The sequence below is a fragment of the Malaclemys terrapin genome, chromosome 2 (assembly GCF_027887155.1).
Source record: "Malaclemys terrapin pileata isolate rMalTer1 chromosome 2, rMalTer1.hap1, whole genome shotgun sequence".
Classification (NCBI taxonomy): domain Eukaryota; kingdom Metazoa; phylum Chordata; order Testudines; family Emydidae; genus Malaclemys; species Malaclemys terrapin.
Window position 1 is genome coordinate 128,328,478 of NC_071506.1, and position 20,558 is coordinate 128,349,035.

The 20,558-nt window shown below is 46.7% G+C and overlaps 1 protein-coding gene across 1 annotated transcript; it reads right to left on the reverse strand.

Moving 5' to 3' along the window:
* Window positions 1–1,050: 1,050 nt before the first annotated feature.
* Window positions 1,051–19,918, reverse strand: BAG4 (BAG cochaperone 4). The gene is made up of 5 exons (XM_054018778.1): window positions 19,705–19,918; window positions 15,400–15,507; window positions 5,118–5,360; window positions 4,313–4,570; window positions 1,051–2,561 (listed from the first exon to the last, which is right to left on the reverse strand). Exons 1-5 carry the CDS (start codon window positions 19,900–19,902, stop codon window positions 2,064–2,066), a joined length of 1,305 nt encoding a protein of 434 aa, XP_053874753.1. The 5' UTR covers window positions 19,903–19,918; the 3' UTR covers window positions 1,051–2,063.
* Window positions 19,919–20,558: the final 640 nt, after the last annotated feature.

Genomic DNA, 20,558 nt, shown 5'->3' on the forward strand with positions numbered 1-20,558 from the left:
TGGTAGTTACTTGGTAAACTTCTCACACATATAAAAAAAAAATATTCTGCCATGAAGCATGCAGGTGAGAGGAAGTGCTAGTGTAACCCACACACCTTCTGAGTGTGGTGTTCTGTCCTATCTAGTGGCACCGAGACCACTTAGAGAGAGATCAAATGAGTCTGCTCTACAACCTTAGCTAACAGCTAGTTGGCTTTTAGCTCATGCTGTAGAGGCTCACGCACTAAGCTTCAGAGGTCCCAGATTCGATCCTGCCCACCGACTGGAGTCTGTCGGTGTTAAACTAGGATAACATTAATTCTCAGAAGCACTGGTAGCATCAACCATTGTTTAATTCATTAATGATGTACCATTACTTCCTGCAGACGTTCAGTCCTTGTAACCAGATCTCCCCCCTTATATTAGCATAGAACTGGAGGCTGCTTACAATATAGTGACGAGCTAGAGCATAGCTTCTGCTCTTTGGAATCAGATTCAACTTTATTTCCCAAACAGCGTTAGCTAGGCCTGGTTGGTCTCTGCCTGATAGGAGGCATTGATTGCTATTAAACACGGTCCTCCAATCCAAAACATTTATTGGCCCAGACTGATTATTCTGCTCTTCTGGATTAGCCCAGAGTACATTTTCTAGACTGCCAACCGCATGCATGATTATGAGGATGGATCTGAACGCTTGGAGAGGTCAGTACCATCCAGCAGAATTCAGGTGCGCTAAGGATGTAGAATCTGCAGACATACATCTTCCACTGCACTGACTAGCAGCATAGAGAATGCCAGGCTGGGTGGCTTCAGGAAAATGGGGTCATTGTTCCAGGAGCAAAAGGCTAAAGGGTTCACAGAACTGGTCTGCTCCAAGCCATCTCAAAAGTAGGACCAACCCCCTTTCAACATCACGAATATCACCATTTCCATGCCACTTGCTGCCTTGTCTCATGAGGCTCTGCTACAAGGACAGAATTCCAGGTATGGTGCTTTGGTTACAACAGGTTCCATTTATAGTTTCACACAAACTTTAAAGAAAGTCACTTCCAACTTCTTATCAGTACAAAATGATGTTTAAAACTTGCCAGAGTTTATTTTCTCTTGTCATACACAGTAATGACTACTTAATTTCAGATGTGGTAGCCCCCCAGTTAAAGGCAGATGATTTACCTCTCCCCTCCACAGTGCACTGTACAGAACCACCAGTTATGCAGATTATAGTGGAATACAAAACTGCATTATGTGAAAGGACATTACAATTAAAAAGTGGATTTTTACCCCAATTTGCCATGAAAAATCATTTTCAAATGTTTCACTTCCTAGGATCATGCCGCCATCTCTCATTTGCACCACTGCCTTTTTAGAGGCAGAATTCAAAAGCTCCCAATTGTGTTCCTTATTACCGCTCCCCCACATAAAACATCACTGAATAGCTCTTCAATATATAGAAGAAAACAGTGTGAAGTTGCCATATTGACTGGTTGCTAATATGGTCTCTTCCACCAGTACTTCAAGACAGTACTACAGCGTGCACCAAAAAGACACAGAACAATACACATCAATCTCAATGACTAGAGTGATGAAGCTGTAAATAATACACAAGAATAGTGGTCCAAGAGCCTGAAGTCTTGTTGTACTTGCTGTGTGTTGCAATGCCTTTGTAACTAACAGAAATTCCAGCTGTTTAAGAAGCCATGGGGCAGCAGGTGGCATCTACAGACACACATTTGGCCTAGTACAGAAAAGTCTGTTCCATACAACGGTTTCCTCTCCTGCTGATGAAAAGCACGTAGACACCCACACAGGCAAAAGCACTTTGTTTGGCAGTGTCAGAATTCCATAGTTGTATGTACATTCGTTGGCCTGGAACAACCACCTGAAAATTCAGGACTGATGTTTCAATCCTGCCTTCATTCGTCCACAGCCAATTTATCATTTTGGGGTTTAAAAAAAATTAAAGTATAGTCAGACTTTATTGCTTTTCGTGGTCAACGAAGTAGTTAGAAGCAGGCTGAGAATTAAGCCTAACCAGAGCGCTTTGGGATGTCCATAGCAGGCCTTGAGTTGTTACCATCTGTCTTTCACAATCCCTTTTTTTCCAGTTTTTCCAGTATGGCCTGGATTCTATGAACAGCCTCCTTCCTAGCCTGTCGAACATTGTCCTGGCCACGAGTCTCTATGGAATCCAGTTCCAACAGCTCCTTGGTCAGCATTTCCTCCAGGAGCCGGTATGCTTTGTCTGTCTTTTTTCCTACAAATTCATCCACCTCTTGCTCCAACTGCTCGACCTCCTCCATAACTTGCATAACTCTTTGAATCCCTGGCTGCATTCCCAGGGATTTTGACAAAGGCTGGTCGCTGGGTTTAAAACCTGCATCCTGGTTCAAAGGTGGTTTCCTAGGTACATTATCATACATTTGGGGCTGTGCACTGTATTGCACTTTGGGATTGAAATGGGATGGTTTGGTGTTGAATTGAGTTGACTTATGATCATTCATTGTCCCAGAGGGCTGATGATTGACTTCTGGGAAGTAGTTGTTGTGGTTTGCTCCTGGGTCTGGTTTGTCATAAGTAGTATCCTAAATCAGAAACAAGCAGAGGTTTTAAAATGTGTTTCCTTCAACATCAGTTTTCTTATCCCACATCCTGCATCAAAGAGGGAATGCAAGCAGATCTCTGAGCAGCAGGGCCAGTCTGCCTCCCTGCTCATTTGGAAGATGTGCAGCATGCCCAGGATGGCAGTGCAAAAAGGGTTCAGGCAATGGAAGTTACTCAGGATGAGGCCTGCACTTTGAGACGGTCATCCACCTTGATGTCATAATATGCTGTGACCTAATAACGTGAAACTCACATAACTTTCTTACATAAGCATTGCTGCCAATAAACAAGCCAAAGAAGGAATACTCAGAGACAGCTAGTGCTCAAGTCTTTGACCTATTTAAGAACAAACTAGTTAGAGGAACCACATCTGGTTCACAAAACTCTGTGTCTGCAGAATGACAATGCGACAGCTGTGAAATAGCCCACAGTCGGGTCAGGATTATGCTTGCTACAGCTATGTTTAACCATGATATTTGCTAGCAGGATTCTAGCCCAATTCCTCTGGTAAGTATGGATGTATTTCAGAGGATCATGAGAGATACTCCATTTCCAGGGAGTGTATTACACAATTTTATAACTATTCCCAGGTGACAAATTCATGGCCATGCTATTGATAATAAAAATAATAATTAATGGAGATATCCCATCTCCTAGAACTGGAAGGGACCTTGAAAGGTCATTGAGTCCAGCCCCCTGCCTTCACTAGCAGGACCAAGTACTGATTTTTGCCCCAGATCCCCAAGTGGCCCCCTCAAGGATTGAACTCATAACCCTGGGTTTAGCAGGCCAATGCTCAAACCACTGAGCTATCCCTCCACATTAGAACCCTGCTAGCAAGTACTTTGTCAACACAGTTGTACCTTCCAGAGATCTGATCCTGGTGTAGCCAGGGCCTCTAACTGTAAAGAGGAGAATGGTGAGACTAGGAAGGAACAGAATCTGTTATTCCCACAACATTAATTTTTAGTAAAGTCTCTAGTAAAGGATTCCTGTGCCTAGGAGTTCACTTGGACAGGAACACAGCAATTGCGTGTGGCTCAGGACAGGTCCTTCTAGTCCAGTCTCCTGGCTCCCATTGACCAGCACCAGATGCTTCAGAGGAAGATGCAAGAAACCCTGCAGCACGCAGATATGGGATGATCTGCCCCCCATAAAGGTCTCATCCTAATCCCTACTAATGAGAGACTGTTTTAAGACCTGGAGCATGAGATCTGATATCCCCTCCAATACCTCCCTTTAGTTTTTTGCATTAAGTATAACTCTGGATATTATTTATGGATATCCAAGTTAATGGATCTAAAATATTATGAGAATTCCTAGTTTTTTTTCTATGTAGTATGAACCCATTGCTTTAACAGAGGGGGAGAAAAGTGGAAGCACTTCAAAGAGATGAAAAATACATGTGTTTTTCAGGGAGGCAGTGTAGTCTAGTGGTCTGATCACAGACCTGCAGTCAGAGAGCTCACCCTGACTGACGGACTCACTCTACAATTATTTAGCATTGTACAGCGTTCGGAAGTTGTAAAAGCAGTACGTAAATACCAAACAGGATTGGATTTCCAAGCAAGAGCTCTTCTTCCCTGCGCCAGCGGGAGCTAGAAGCACTGTAAAAGCAGCACACTTAGCTTCTGGTGAAGGGGTTTTTGCACTGCTGTGCAGTGGCCCACATGGCTGGGTTAAGATAGGCACCAGTAAGTGTCAAAGAATCTTGAAAGCATTAAATCTTTACCTTTGTATCATGAGCTGGAGGATGCGGAGAAGGAGCTCCATTGCCAGGCCAGGATGGAGAGGATTCTGAAACAAATGAACTTCCTTGGGATGTCGAAGCAGCAGGCCAGGCATAACGTGGCTGCATTCCATAGATGCCAGAGGAAGCCCACGATTCATCCTGGGGTCTTGGTTGTGGTGGTGGTGGTGGCCCTAGCTGTGGAATGCCAGGGTTGGTATCTCCTCCATATGGAAAGTGTGGGGCAGGCATACCTGGGGTCTGCAGGAAGAGGGAAATGAAGGTAGTACCTTCAAAGTCATGTTCATTCAGCCATTGAAAATACTTGTTGACGTGCTTCTCCACGCCTACTAAACACTCCTTGTTAAGAGCCACAAAGACCAGCTACCTTGGCTCTGACATGTCAGCCTATTAATTATGAGTCCTAGGCCAAGGGAGTGGTTACACATCTTTATAAGAGTGGGCATGGCTGGATCTCTTGGCCATTTATGTAGTTTAGCTGCAGTCTAAGTCAGCACAGTGTCAGTCAAGATACTAGGCTGTGTTGCAAGAGATGAGAGACCTGGGGCATGAGATGAGCCTCAGGATAAACATTTCCCGTGCTGGAGCCAGGAGCAGCAGCTAAGTAGTGCACTTCTAGGGCTCAGACCTGAATGGCTGATAGCTGCAGGGGCAGGCTGCCCTTAGGCAAGCATATGCCAACCTTTGCTCCGGAAGGGCTATATCCAATAGTGAGCTGAGTTGTACTCACACCAGTCCCAAGCATATTCCCAAAGGAAGCATGTATTTCTTGTACTAGCTTCCTTACCGGTGGTGGGGAGTATCCTGGGGCCTGCCTCCTGAGAGAGGGGCCTTCCGGGGGGCAGTCTGGTGGGGGATAATGCCAATGCGAGGCTGCCGATGGCGGTCGGTACATGCTCGGAGACTCTGCCGGGTAGGAGGCCCGAGGGTGCCCTGAAGAATAGTAAGTGTTTGACTGTGGCAGATTAGCATAGTGTGGAGCAGCCGCAGGGGCCCCATAGGCTCCATTTGTGTAGGGAGACTCCAGTCCCTGAAAAACAAGCAGAGAACATATTTGAGAGATGGACACAGATTGAATGTGGGAGGGGCTGCGAGCACATTGGAGGACAGGATTAGAATATCAGTTTGTCAAGATCACTTTGAAAACTGGTCTGAAATAAGTAAGATAAAATTCAATGTAGAGAAGTGCAAAGGACTGCACCTAGGAAGGAAAAATATCAAATGCAGAAATACAAGACGGAATAACTGAGTAGGCTGCAATACTGCTGAAAAGGATCTGGAGGTTACAGTGGGTCACAAATGGAATATGAGTCAACAATGTGATGCTGTTGTGAACAAGGCAAATGTCATTTTGGGATGTATTAACAGGAATGTTGGATGTAAGACATGGAAGGAAATTGTTCTGCTTTACTCAAAACTGGTCAGAAAACTCATCCAGAAAACTCTGTCCAGTTTTGGACTCCACACTTTAGGAAAGATGTGAACAAACTGGAACAGTCCAGAGGGCAGCAATAAAAATTATAAAAAGTTTAGAAAACCTGATCTCTGAGGAAAGGTTGAAACAATTGGGCATATTTCGTTTCGAGAAGGCTGAGGGAGGATATGCTAAGTCTTCAGATACGTGAAAGGTCGTTACGAAGAGGACAACACGCAATTGTTTTCCATGTCCATCAAGGGAAGGACAAGAAGTAATCAGCTTAATTGGCAGCAAGGGAGATATTAGGAAAAATTTTCTAACCAAGTATTGCGTACTAGAATAGGTTGAAAGGGAGGTTGTGGAATCCCCATCATTGTCTAACCTGTCAAACTCCCAACCTGCTGTCTAGGTTTACTTAAATCCTGCCCCAGAAAGACAGGAGGTTGGGGGGCTGGATTAGACAACTTCCTGAGGTCCCTTACAGTCCTCCATTTCTGTGATTCTATGAGTGGCCAAAGGCTCTAGGGTCCGGAATAGGAGCAGCAACAGAGCTGTGTAGGGGAAGAGTGGAATAGGTTTTAGGCAACTGTAAAATAGGGATTTTAGTCTCAAATCAGGAAATTCAGAGTTATGGTTTCCATAGCAACTGTGCACACACCAGTATGGAATATTAATATTGTTGCTGTGGGAACCATAACTCTTTCCTCACTTGAGTGATTAAAGTTTTACCATTAAAGTAGGAGAGGGGGTTTGCATTTGAAAATTTGTGGGTTGGGGGGGAAAAAAGAAATCTAGGATAGAAATTTAATTGTCTTCCTCCTGGCATGTCTTATTATCAAGCATTACAGAGATTCCAATGAGAGGCTGACAAGAATGCTTTACAAACATTAAGCCTCTCCACCACCCCTGTAAGGCAGGTCAACATTATTTAACAGTTGGGTGTTGCTAAGCTCACTACTTCTGGTCCCTACCTTGTGCCCCGGTATACTGATTAGCTCTCTATAAGCTTATCCACATAACTGTTTCTGGTACTCCATGGCCCTAGAATCCCTGGAAAAAGATTGGTTGTCAGGGTGATAAAAATCAAAGAGGTCAATCTCCTTTCCATTTCAACAGACCCTCGTGACAGAATACCCCTTAGCACCAACAGCCCTCTTTCCTCCGCAACCCCCTCTCTAGTTCTCACGTTCCCTCCCTTTATACAACACTTACAGTCAGTGAAGGATTTGCAAATACTACCCCACATCCTGATTCCCTGAACAACCCCCACCTCTCCACATATTTATCAAAAAAAAAAAAGCTCCACACGCCTTTCCAGTTCTTGCTTCCGCTTCCTGGTTGAGCTGGCCATCAACACTGATTGTCTATCTCAGAAGCATACTTGTTTGTTGTGTTGAATTGTCATGTCAATCACAGAAGCACCTTGATTACTGACTCCCCATATTTGACATTGATATTGGATTTGGAAAAGTAAGGAGATTCACGTAAGAACCAAGATAAAGTTATACGGTGTCATTGTGATACCCACAAGGTTATATTCTTCAGAAACTTGGCAACAGGAACCTTAATGCATTACATAAGAGATGCTTACAGAGAGTACTTGGTGTCCACTGGTGGGATAAAGTAACTAATGCTGATGTGTTACAAAGGACTGGCCAACAGACAGTAGGGACAATGATTTGAGAAATAAGGCTGAAGGTGTTTGGGTATGCTGTACAGATGTGAAAAGACATGGGCTGTCAAGCGATGAAAAAAATTAATTGTGATTAATCGCACCATTAAATAATAATAGAAAACCATTTATTTAAATATTTTTGGATGTTTTCTACGTTTTCAAATATATTGATTTCAATTACAACACAGAATACAAAGTGTACAGTGCTCACTTTATATTTATTTTTTCTTACAAATGTTTGTACTATAAAAAAAGAAATAGAATTTTTCAATTCACATAATACAAGTACTGTAGTGCAATCTCTTTATCATGAAAGTTGAGCTTACAAATATAGAATTATGTACCAAAAAACTGCATTCAAAAATAAAACAATGTAAAATTTTAGAGCCTGCAAGTCCACTCAGTCCTACTTCTTGTTCAGCCAATCGCTCAAACAAGTTTGAGATAATGCTGCCTGCTTCTTGTTTACAGTGTCACCTGAAAGTGAGAACAGGTGTTCTCATGGCACTGTTGTAGGCAGCGTTTCAAGATATTTACATGCCAGATGCGCTAAAGATTCACATGTCCCTTCATGCTTCAACCACTATTCCAGGTGACATGTATCCATACTGATAACGGGTTCTGCTCGATAACAATCCGAAGCAGTGCGGACCAACGCATGTTCATTTTCATCATCTGAGTCAGATGCCACAAGCAGAAGGTTGATTTTCTTTTTTGGTGGTTCAGGTTCTGTAGTTTCTATATAGGAGTGTTGCTCTTTTAAGACTTCTGAAAGCATGCTCCACACCTCATCCCTCTTAGATTTGGAAGGCACTTCCGACTCTTATACCTTGGGTTGAGTGATGTAGCTATCTTTAGAAATCTCACATTGGTACCTTCTTTGCGTTTTGTCAAATCTGCAGTGAAAGTGTTCTTAAAATGAACAACATGTGCTGGGTCATCATCTGAGACTGCTATAACATGAAATATATGGCAGAAAGTGGGTAAAACAGAGCAGGGGACATACAATTCTCCCCCAAGGAGTTCACTCACAAATTTAATTAATGCATTATTTTTTCAACGAACATCATCAGCATGAAAGCACGTCCTCTGGAATGGTGGCCGAAGCATGAAAGGTCATACAAATGTTTAGCATATCTGGCACATAAATACCTTGCAATGCTGGCTGCACAAGTGCAATACAAATGCATGTTCTCACTTTCTGGTGACATTGTAAAGAAGAAGAGGGCAGCATTATCTCCTGTAAATGTAAATAAATGTGTTTGTTTTAGCGATTGGCTGAACGAGAAGTAGGACTGAGTGGACTTGTAGGCTCTGAAGTTTCACATTGTTTTATTTTTGAGTGCAGTTATGTAACAAACAAAAAAAATCTACATTTGTAAGTTGCATTTTCACAATAAAGAGATTGCACTATAGTATTAGTATGAGGTGAACTGAATTTTTACAGTGCAATTATTTGTAATCAAAAATATACACTTTGATTTCAATTACAACCCAGAATACAATATATATAAAAATGTGGAAAAACATCCAAAATATTTAATAAATTTCAATTGGTATTCTATTAACAGTGTGATTAAAACTGCGATTAATCTTTTTAATCAAGATTAATTTTTTTGAGTTAATCGTGTGAGTTAACTGTGATTGACAGCCCTATAAAAAACATATTCCTAGATAAGCCCTTGACTGGAGACCACTTGGTGGAAGATGGAAATGAGGAGAACAGCAGATGACATATAAGAAAACTATTGACACAGATGTTGCTGTCATAGAACAGACTACAATGGAGCAAGAAATGTGGCAACCCTGGGTTGCCTCATGTGTCACCCCTGGGTTGCCTCATGTGTCACAGGGATGAGAGCATCTAAGCCAATCTCCACCCCTCCACCCACAGTGCAGCATATGCTCAGGGCTATGTAGGGTGACCAGACAGCAAGTGTGAAAAATCGGGACAGGGGGTGGGGGGTAATAGGAGCCTATATAAGAAAAAGACCCCCAAATCAGGACTGTCCTTATAAAATTGGGACATCTGGTCACCCTAGGGCTATGTGACCATGTGTGCAAGCTGCCCAGTTTCTCTTCAGAAAGTGCATTTGTGGTCCTTGGAGTCATAATCCCACTACCTGCTTTTCCAGCCCTACATTTCTCCCTCACAGGACATCCTGGAGGCCTTACCAGTTTTGAGCACTGAGCATGCTCCTTTATGGCCAGGAAGTACTCTGCCAAGGACACACTTACTCCCAGTGTCTGGCCTGTTCCTCCTAACCCATGTCTGAACATCATGTGGGAGGATCTCCAGGAACTGCTCTATGATTAGCAGGTCAGCAATCCATGCTGCACTCTTGCTTTTGGGCTGGATCCACTTGTGGCACAGCTCGGATAATTGAGCGTAAGCCTCCTGGGGTCCCTTTGTCTCCTGGAATCTGTACTCCCTAAACCTGTACCGATACATTTCTGCATAGTGCTCAGCCTCACTTACATCACTGCAACGAGTCTCTTGGACTTGCCTTGGGAGACACAGACTCATACGTAGGGGCCACTGGTCTTTCAGCCACCGATACACTCTCTGAATGTGTATCCAGAATGAGCACGATGACTCTATGTGGTCTGGAGAAGTTACATGAGGGTGGAGTGCTTCTCCAGGTCTGACCTGGGAGCTCAGAGCCAACTTGTTAGCTCTCTTTTCCAACTCCAGGAGAAATTGCTGAAAGTTTGTTTCTGCCTCCTCCCGCCTTTTCTCTGCCTCCTTGCACCTCCTCTCCCCTTCCAGAAGCTGGAGGAGGAGCCACTTCACCAGATCATCTCTTTCCTGAGAGTCTATATCCTGTTTTGAGTGTGGGCAAGCAGCTGCAACACCCTGGGTCAGACTGTCTCCTCCAACATCCCTATCTAAATGCAGTGGAGAGGATTCAAAACCTTTCAGTGAGTCTTCTCCTTCCATCACCACCGCCTCTTCTTCTGGCTGCGGAGCTGTGGCCATGTCCCTCTCCAGTGGATGATCTTATTCCATCATCACTACTTCCCCCTGCCGTGGACTGTCTCCCTGCTTTACCTCTTCCAGGTGCAGCAGGTACTGTGCTGCAGCACCTTCCAACTTGCCTTTGCTCTTCAGCCCTGCATCCTCAAGTACATCTCTCTCAGCTAGCTTTTGGGGGAGGCACCTTCCCCCTCAATCTGGCATTTTTCCTATAGTAATTGTGTATTTTCTCTTGCCCAGGGAAAGGGGATGGTACACTCTGCCTTCAGCTGTTATATGCAAGTTTCTTTCAACCCCCAAAATGGGCTGTCTTGACTTCAGGTTTCTCTGACCCAAATTGGAGTTTTGGCAACTTGTAGCTGTCTTTGGAGTGCCCACAATCAGTGGTCGCAGGGGCCTTTAAAATCATGAAGGCTCCCAGCAGCCTTGAAATCTCTCCCTAGTCTTACTACATACATCTTGGTCAGATGCAACATGCATATGTAATAATGGTGGTCAGTGACACACACCAAGGCTCTTAGCAACGGAGCATAGGAAGCAATGACAGAGGGAATGGAATGCAGTGACATCCACATGACAGTTGGAGACCGTCAGTTTTGTAAGCTGGTAGAAGAGTCTGGTGTAGGACTGAGATGTGGGAGGCTAAAGTTACGGTCTGTGAAAAAGCAGTGTTTATAACCTAACCCCTCTCTGTCTCTGTGCCTAAATCTGCTACACTGAAAAGGGCATTCGTTAGTTTGTCTCATCTTCACAGTATATTTCGTCTTTAGAGGAAGAGGGGGCCACAGCGGTCACAGCAACAGAACTTTAACTAAGAAGGTGCTGACTTTATAATGGTTACATTCTCAAGAGAAATATTTGAATAAATTAGATAATTTTGGATAGGAGAATAAACTAACAACCTTAACTGTGCATTAGCGAAATTTTGTTTGGAAACATACTAAAGATCTTAAAGCATGTGATCTGGTGAATTAATATTTACTGATGTGGCTAGAACACAATGGGGTCCTGGTCTGTGACTCAGGCTCCTTGGCACTACTAGAATACCAATAATAAATAATACTAACAGCCCAAGAAGAGTGAGTCATGGGACCAGAGAGTAGAGAGAAAGTACTGTGCTCTGTCAGTTCCTTTTCTTCTGCAGGCAAGCGGGAGTACAATGAATAGTGCTTGCCCTCTACTGAGGATTAGACCATTCTTTTTAATTATTTAAAGCATCAGCCATTCTTACAGATTATCAGTGTCTCTCTGTTGGTAAATTTGCTGGGCAGGCATTTCTCTACCTACACAGCTGGGGCCTTTTATTTTGTTACTCTCTTTAAAAAGGAGGAAAGTCATAGGAGTCGTTCTCAAGTACTAAATTCCCATCCTCTTCCACTCCATTGGAGAATGCACTGAGTTCCTAGACTGCGCTGGCTGTAATGCAACTAGCAGCAGGGATCAGACTCTTTCCCTACATGCACATCACATGTGCATTCCCAAGCGTGAGGTTTGCTAAACACTTTCCATAATCTCATGCCTGATGCAAGTCCTGTCATTTGTAACGACTACAGCTGGCTGACATTTTTCAAACAATTTATCCCAATTTAAAAAAAAAAGGCCTATTTGAAGAGGAAATTTTTTGCAAAAAATTCTCTTAGCTGGAAGAAAAAATTAACTACTTTTCATTTTGTTTTTCCTATCCCAACCTTTTTCCATTTTGCCAATGAATAAGGAAGGCGGGGAGGAAACTGCTATCCATTTTTTGTGTAAAATGTTGAATAAATGAAGTTGCTCCTTTTCAAAAGCTGGGAATTAAAATGACAAATCTTCTGCAAAAATGTTTGTCATCTTTTACTAGTGCTAATACTGACTTTGCCTATGACTGAGTGTTATTATTCCAATATTCCTCCTTAGAAATATATCTTATTTGTAGTGCATTAGCATCAAAGGGCCCATTGTGTGAGGCACTACACATCCACACTTGCCATTGCATTTATACTATTTCCAAATAGCAACCGTTTGACCTGTGCATATCCAAGTTGCTTTTCCTACATGGCTTGTGTTTTTACTGTACATCCAAGGAGCATGAATCACACCTTATCCATAGTCACCGGGGTGAGGGCGTTAGTCTTCCCAAAACAGAAAAAGCTCTTTCCTCAACGAAATAAAAAATGCACTAACACTGTCAGGTAAGAAACACGGTCACACTGGTTCTTTAAAAAAAAAGTGTTAAGTCCTTAGAGAATGGCTGCTCCAAGCACAATCACAATGGGAAACCAAATTCATATTGTAACACAAACCCTAGCACATCTCATCCTACAAGAGCGTAAGATGAGATTTTACTGTTATACTTTAAGCAGATGAGATTAAAGCAGGGCCAGCTTTAGGCCAATTCAATCAATTCCTCTGAATCGGGCCCCGCCCCTAAGAGGGCCCCGCGCCCAAGTCCTGGTACCGGGATGGCCCGGCTTCCCCAGGGGGCAATTTAAAGGGCCTGGGGTTCCCCTGGAGCCCCAGGCCCTTTAAATTGCCACCAGAGCCCCACTGCTGGAGCCCTGGGGTAGGGCTGCAGGGCTCTGGGGGCTATTTAAAAAGTCCGGGGCTTTCGTTGCTTCTACCGCCCCAGCCCTTTAAATAGCCACTGGAGTCCCACCGCTTCCCCAGGGCTCCCGCGGCTATTTACAGGGCCAGGGGGGTGGAAGCAGGGGAGCTCCAGGCTCTTTAAATAGCCCCCAGGCTGCTGCTGCTACCCCGGTGGGAGAGGAAGGAGGAGGGGGCACTTACCGTACAGGGTGGGCTGTACCCGCACCCTCTGCCTGCACCAGCCCCTGTCTCCAGCCAGCCCCGCACCCCCTGCCCTGCCTCCAGCCCCGCGCCCCCTACCCTGCCCGAACCAGCTCCTGTCTCCAGCCAGCCCTACACCCCCTGCCCCACCTGCAGCCAGCCCCGCACCCCCTGCCCCACCTGCAGCCAGCACCTGCTGCCCCCCATGCCTGAAGCCAGCCAGTCCCACACTCCTCTGTCTCCAGCCCTGCCAACCCCTGCTGCACCCCTCTGCGGGCCTGCCTGAAGCCAGCCAGCCCACCCCACACCCCCTGTCTCCAGCCAGCCCCACACACACCCCTGCCTGCACCAGCCCTGCACCCCCCTGCCCTGCCTGTAGCCAGCCCTGCACCCCCCTGCCCTGCCTGTAGCCAGCCCTGCACCCCCCTGCCCTGCCTGTAGCCAGCCCTGCACCCCCCTGCCCTGCCTGTAGCCAGCCAATCCCACACTCCTCTGTCTCCAGCCCTGCCAACCCCTGCCGCACCCCCCTGCGGCCCTGCCTGAAGCCAGCCAGCCCACCCCACACCCCCCGTCTCCAGCCAGCCCCGCACCCCTTGCCCTGCCTGCAGCCAAACCCTACCTCCAGTCAGCCTCATGTCCACTTATGCCCTGCAGTTCCCAGGGCAGTAACCCTGCACATCTGCTTCAATGAGGGGGGCAGGGCGCAGCTGGGACCCACACATGTGCACACCCTAGGGTGACCAGACAGCAAGTGTGAAAAATCGGGACAGGGGGTGGGCGGGGGTAATAGGCTCCTATATAAGAAAAAGACCCCAAAATCAGGACTGTCCCTATAAAATTGGGACATCTGGTCACCCTAGCACACCCCCAGGGAGTGGCGGGGACCCACACATGTGAAACGGAGCTCATTTCTCGTTCAGGCCCGTCTTTTTAAAAAAGAAAAGAACTTTAGGTAGGGTTATCATACATCTGTATTTTCCCAGACATGTCAGGCTTTTTGGTTCTTAAATCGCCATCCGAGAGGAATTTTTAAATTTAAAATTTAAATGTTCCCAGGAAAATACTGACATATGTTAACCCTATTGGTACAAAAAAATACATACTGTGGCACATCTCTTAAATCAGAACTTTTTATAGGGAACCGGTTGCTAAGAAATGAAAGGGGTTTTTTTACATGGGTTTTTTTTTAGTCATCCCTGCCGGGGCTCTGCCGAAAATGTTCGAATTGGGCCCCGCACTTCCTAATGCCGGCCCTGGATGCAAGTACGAAACTCTAAAGCAGCATGTGCTTTGTAATTAGCTAAGTAACATTTTCCAGTGAGAGGAGTGTTCAAAAAGAACATACCAGATTGCTATTGTACAGAGTAGGGCTTTTTAAACAGGGTCTCCAGCCTTACCAATGTTGTATCTGCTTTAGTGGTAAGATCAGAGCTAATTTCTTCAGCTGGCAGAATAAAGAAACCAGAAGAATTTTGCCCAGTACCGGGGGCAAGAATTTCAGACATGCATCACGGATGGGCAGGGAGAAGAGGGCAAGGAAGAATCTACTCTGCCCACAGCTTTTGGGAGTTTCTAGGGTGATCTAATGGTTAGAGTGGGTTCTATTCCTACTTCCACCACTGACGCACTGTGTGACTGCAGGCAAGTCACTTTATCTGTTTGTTCCTCAGTTTCCCTATTTATAAAACAGAATAGAAACCTGCCTACCACATGACTGTTTTAAGAGTCTGTAAAGCATTTTGGGATCTTTGACTGAAAGACACTAGAAGAGTCATTTGGGATTATTCATTTAGTTGGACCACTGATATAAAAATAATTACCCAAATTACTGTCAGTTCATTGGCAACAGGACACAGTGCATTTCATATCAAGCAGCTGGAAGTCACCAACACTGACAGCGAAGGAGATTAATACATTTGCACTGAGCTTCAACAATTAACTAAGGAGTTTCAGGCATGGATGCTAAAGTAGTTTAAAGTTTCAATTTCCAGTTTAAACCCAATTTAATATTTTCACATCAGTGTGTAGGAATTCCTGAGGCTAATGCAGTCAGGAGAAAAGGGCAAAGGAACCAAGTGCTTAGTAATATCGCCTATGTGGGATTCTTGGGTCCTTTCTTTTCAAGGGAAACCAGCCCTTTAGTACTGGGGTATTGGCTTGAACCTCACCCCAACAAAACAAACTTTTCAGTTTCAAATGAAACAAGAGGAGAAAGAGTTGCCCTTCTACTATACCTGGCTTTGTAACTCAGGTCCAGCAGGGTACGGACTTGGGTAGGGAACTCTAGGCTGCACCGCAGAGTTCCAGTAGTTGGAACCATATCCAGGATAAGGAGGCTGCTCCTAAGAAGGAAAATAAAACAACTCATTTTTGGATAGCAATGGTCACAGTCCAAGGGCAACTGCACCTTTATTCCTCCTCCATGATCCAACAAGGGCATCTACTCTCAGACTTCTGGCTCCTCAGCCATCACCTCTCTTGAGCAGAGACACACGTCTCTCCCCCCTTACTGGAGTACTTCCAGGCTGCACAGATGCCTGCCTACACTGTGATTTCCCCAGCAAAGTGAGACTGCCTAAGCAGGCCTGCTTTACTTTTCTCCTCAGAGGCTTTAAACAGTGTAATTGCTCACAATAAAGTTATCACACAGCTCTAAGCAAGCAGATTTTATTCTTAAGGTAAAAATCATTCCAGAGAAAAGATATAAAAATAATAAAAGAACCTACACGCATGCTAATAAGCTTAACAGAGATGTCCCCCTAACTCCAACAAGGCTTCTGGCAGATAAACAGTCCTTCCAACCACAACACAGGAGTTTTTCTGTAGCCACAAGTTCATAACTGCTTTTGCTCAGAAAAAAGCGCGCCCCCCCCTTCCCCCGCCTGCAAATCTGAGAGTCAGTCTTGTATCCAGTTTGGGATTCTGAGCTTGTCCTCATGTAACAGGCGATCAGTAGACAATGCACTTCTCCTCCTCCTCAGGGCACAGCCTCTAAAAATTGGGTGAGAAGGCACCTTCCCCTCCTCCCAAGTATTTCCTAGCAAGCCCTTGGTTTGTCTAGCATAGGGTTACCATATTTAAAAAATAAAAAAAGAGGACACTCCACGGGGCCCTGGCCCCGCCCCTTTCTCACCCTGACCCCGTCCCAACTCCGCCCCTTCCCTGCCCCAACTCCGCCCATTCCCCAAAGTCCCCACCCTAACTCCACCCCCTCCCCTGAGCACCCCGCATTCCCCCTCCTCCCTCCCAGCCATGCGAAAAGGGCTGCTTGAGCGCTACCGGCTTCACACTTTGCTGGGCAGCCCCCAGACCCTGCGCCCCCGGCCGGCGCTTCCCCAGAGCAGCTGGAGCCCGGGAGGGGAATCGCCCAGCCGGGGGCGCAGGGTCTGGAGGCTGCCCAGCAAACCGTGAAGCCGGTAGCGCTCGGGCTTCGGGCAGCCCCCATGCCTCCGGACCCTGCGCCCCCGGAGCCCGGGAGGGGAAATGCCCGGCCGGCAGCTCAGGGTCCGGAGGCATCGGGGCTGCCCGAAGCCGGTAGCGCTCGGGCAGCTCGGCTTTAAACAGAGCAGAAGAGTCAAGGTAGGGAGCACAGCAGCCACGGGAGAGAAAGTGCCCGGCCGGCGGTATTTTTCCCCGACATGTTCAGCTTTTTGGCAATTCCCCCTGGAAAGGGGTTTGATTACCAAAAAGCCGGACATGTCCGGGAAAAAACGGACGTATGGTAACCCTAGTCTAGCACACGGTTCCAAAGAGTCCTCTGAAGCTCATAGCACTTCCCAGGGTTTACATTAATCCTGTCCCCCCCATGAAAGAAGCTGCATATAATCCCACAATAATACTGCACATAAACATTAGCATTTTTTATACCATCAACTCCTAAGATACTTAAACTTCATTTAAGTGAGATTTGCCCAGGAAACTGCCATATCGGTCACAGTAATGAATAGAAATCTCCCCATTCAGGAAAGAAAGGGGAAAAGTTCTTTCCGGTGTATAACAAGGAACAGCAGCCTAAGCTCATTAAAGATACAGTGGCCACAAACAGCCACAAGAACTCATGCTGCCCATTTGCTATTAGTGATACACAGATGCACTTAACTCCTCATCACGAACGTGCTCCTCTTGGAATGCGCTCACTGACATTCATGCTAGGTACTGCTACAAACAACACTTTTACAGACACCCCTCCCCACTGCCGTCCTTGCCTTTGCTATATTCAAGCTTACGGGGTGCCTTTCATTGTGAGAGCTGGATGCTGGCAGCCAGGATCAGCCTGATGTCAGGAATTGATGTGAAACACTGGCAAGCCTTGCTCTGAACTGTACACATAGCAACACAGCCACTGCTGCAATCTTAATTTCCAGGAACCTGGTTGTGAATCAGACTGTTCACATCTTACTGTGACAACAAAGCTAGGAAATAGTTCTTATCTGACCCTTTTCAGCACTGAACTGTAACCCACAGTCCTTCTCTAGCACCTTCCATCAGGGGATCCTAAATTGCCTTACTAAACAAATGAGCCTCACAGTTCCCCTGGGAAGAAGTTACTCCTCTAATTGTACAGGATGCAATGAGATCGCCAACCTGCTTTGTTCCACTGAGCACATATTGTGGGGGTCTGTACAGAGGAAGGAATTGAAAGAGACACAACCCCTTTCTAAAAGCATGTTTTAACAAGTCTTCAAGCAAGCTCTGCTCTCAGCATACCTCTCACAGCTTACAGGAGGACAAGCTCCCAAGCTTGTTATCCCCAACTCTCAGACCAGGGCAGGGTGCTGGCAGCATGCAATTTACAGAAGTTGGATGCTCTCGGTAATTTCACTTTTGACCATGAATAAAACCCTGCTTGTTCTAGACTCTAAAGTAGATGAATTAACCTTTGGAGTCCAACAAGCAGTGTTGACTTTAGAAACCACCATTTGATCCACTGGTTCCATGTTGCTTAGGATAGGAAAATTCAGACCTCATTCTGTTTTTCTGATGTATTTTTTCCTTCTACAGTTCTTCCTGTCCCAAGTCACATAAAGAGTGAGTTACTGGATCCCACTACCTGGGATAACTCCACTGCACCAGCCACACTTCATCACCCCTTTGCAGGCCTGAAGAATTATGCAAGTGGATTCTGAGATGATACGTACTTGGCTACCATCACAATGATGTCTAGACCCACATACCTTAGGAGAGAGACTCCCTTTAGCCTGGTGACCCATGTGCTAAAAGGACCAAATTAAAATACATCCACAGTCTGTTACCTCTTTGCCTCGAACTGCATGAAAAATAGGTTGTTTGGGGGAGGAGATGAGTGCAGACTTAGGAAAGAGCACATGATTTGCATTCATGCATATTCACTGCCCCATAGGGGTGAAAAGTGATAGCACTAGAACTAGCAGAAGATTGCATTTTTTTGATTAGACTAAAAATTGGCTAAAGAGAATTCATAGATATGTTGCAGTGCTGTGAATCATAGAATATCAGGGTTGGACCTCAGGAGGTCATCTAGTCCAACCCGCTGCTCAAAGCGGGACCAATCACCAACTAAATCAGGGAAGGAAGAGCCTGTCTGAACAGTCTGCTGTTTGTGACTTTAACACACACTATAAGTGCCCGAAAGCATTTTAAGATGGCACCTATTTTCAAATCCTCACACACAATACAGGTTTCAGAGTAGCAGCCATGTTAGTCTGTAGCCACAAAAAGAACAGGAGTACTTGTGGCACCTTAGAGACTAACAAATTTATTAGAGCATAAGCTTTCCTGGACTACAGCCCACTTCTTCGGATGCATATAGATATATGTTCCACTCTATGCTCTAATAAATCTCTAAGGTGCCACAAGTACTCCTGTTCTTTTTACACACACTATAATTACAAGCCTTTCCAGGCTTCTTGTCTCTCCAGGCTAGCTGTCAAAACCAGAGTTCCTCCCTCTCTGGGCTTTCAGGTGGCATTACACAGAGGCGCTTTCCAGTAGCTGTAGGCTCAAGCCTCTAACTTAGTGCACCAGTGTGACTGTGGCAAGTTGGCCTTAAGGGCGAGCCAATGCAGAGTCAGCTTGAGTACAGAAACAGCAAGAAAAATGTGTAATCAATTAGAGTAGTTCAAAGGATTCAGGAAAACAGCAGCAATTTAGTTTAATTGCATCTCAGACCAGCCATCTCTTCCGCACCATGCTAGTGACAGACCACAACACCTGGGACATCTGCACCCCGGAACCCCAGGATCCTTCCCCAGCTCCCTTCAAGAGTGCTCATAAGGGACACCCCCAGTCTCTAGGGCAGGACCATGCCCAGGGATGCCCCCAGCCACGCTCCCCTCCCAGCCCCTCGGGGCCTTCCAGCCTCTGGGAAGCCCCCTCCCGGGGCAGGACCACCATGCAGATCTCACTCCAGCCCTCCCCCCGCCCCAGGCCCTGGGGCAGGACCACCCGCCTCAGATCCCACTCCAGCCCCTACCCCCGGGGCAGGATCACCCCCCACAGATCTCGCTCCACCCGCACCACCTCCTGGGGCAGGCCCACCCCCCCCAGGGGATCCCAGTTACCTGGGGGCCGCCCCGGCCGGGCCTGTCCCAGCCGCTCCCCCCCACGGGGCAGTAGCTGCCCCCGGGCCAGGCTGGCCCGGCCGCGCGGTGCTGCGGGCACGCCCGGGCTTCCATGCCCCAGGGACCCGGGGGCGGCTCCGGCTCCGGCCGAGCCCGCTCCGCCTCGGGGCCGTAGAGCAGCCGCCGCAGGGCAGACATTACCAGCGCCGCTGCCGGCTCGCTGCCACGCCACCGCGCCTGCGCGAAGCCCGCCCGCTACAGCCAATCCCCACCAGGGATACAACCTTTACCCGCATTGTGACCAGCTCAGCCAATGGCCCTCAACGCTACAGCCCCTGCAGCCTTAGCCAATCACTGAGATGGTACCGCCCATGCCGTGCATATCAGCCAATCAGCCTTAGCGTTCCGCATCTAATGACGCAAACTAAATTTTAGCCAATCAGTCAGTCAACTTTCCTTCCATCACCTCCCGATCCACCAATCAGTGGAAACCTGGGGTGGTCACAAGACACCCGTTTCTCTTGCATCGGAAGAAGTGAGGTTCTTACCCACGAAAGCTTATGCTCCCAATACTTCTGTTAGTCTTAAAGGTGCCACAGGACCCTCTGTTGCTTTTTACAGATCCAGACTAACACGGCTACCCCTCTGATACTTAACACTGTTTCTTAAAGAGACAGGCACACAATGCCCTCGTCGAGTCCCCTGCATTAACTAAGCACAGCCCCCCCCCCCGCCGGGCCCCACCCGGGGAGCGCTGGGCGGGTGCCACAGCCCCATCACCCCGGCCCCTCACGCAGCCTCTGGCCCTGCGCCCGGGGCGAGAGGCGGGGGCCGGTGACCCCACGGGGCGGGGC

Coding starts and splice junctions, on each gene's coding strand:
- BAG4 (XM_054018778.1), bottom strand. CDS start 19,902: ATGTCTGCCCTGCGGCGGCTGCTCTACGGCCCCGAGGCGGAGCGGGCT. Junction 15,508..19,704: donor CCGGCCGGGGCGGCCCCCAG/GTAACTGGGATC, acceptor TTTCCTTCTTAG/GAGCAGCCTCCTTATCCTGG. Junction 4,571..5,117: donor CAGGATACTCCCCACCACCG/GTAAGGAAGCTA, acceptor CTCTTCCTGCAG/ACCCCAGGTATGCCTGCCCC.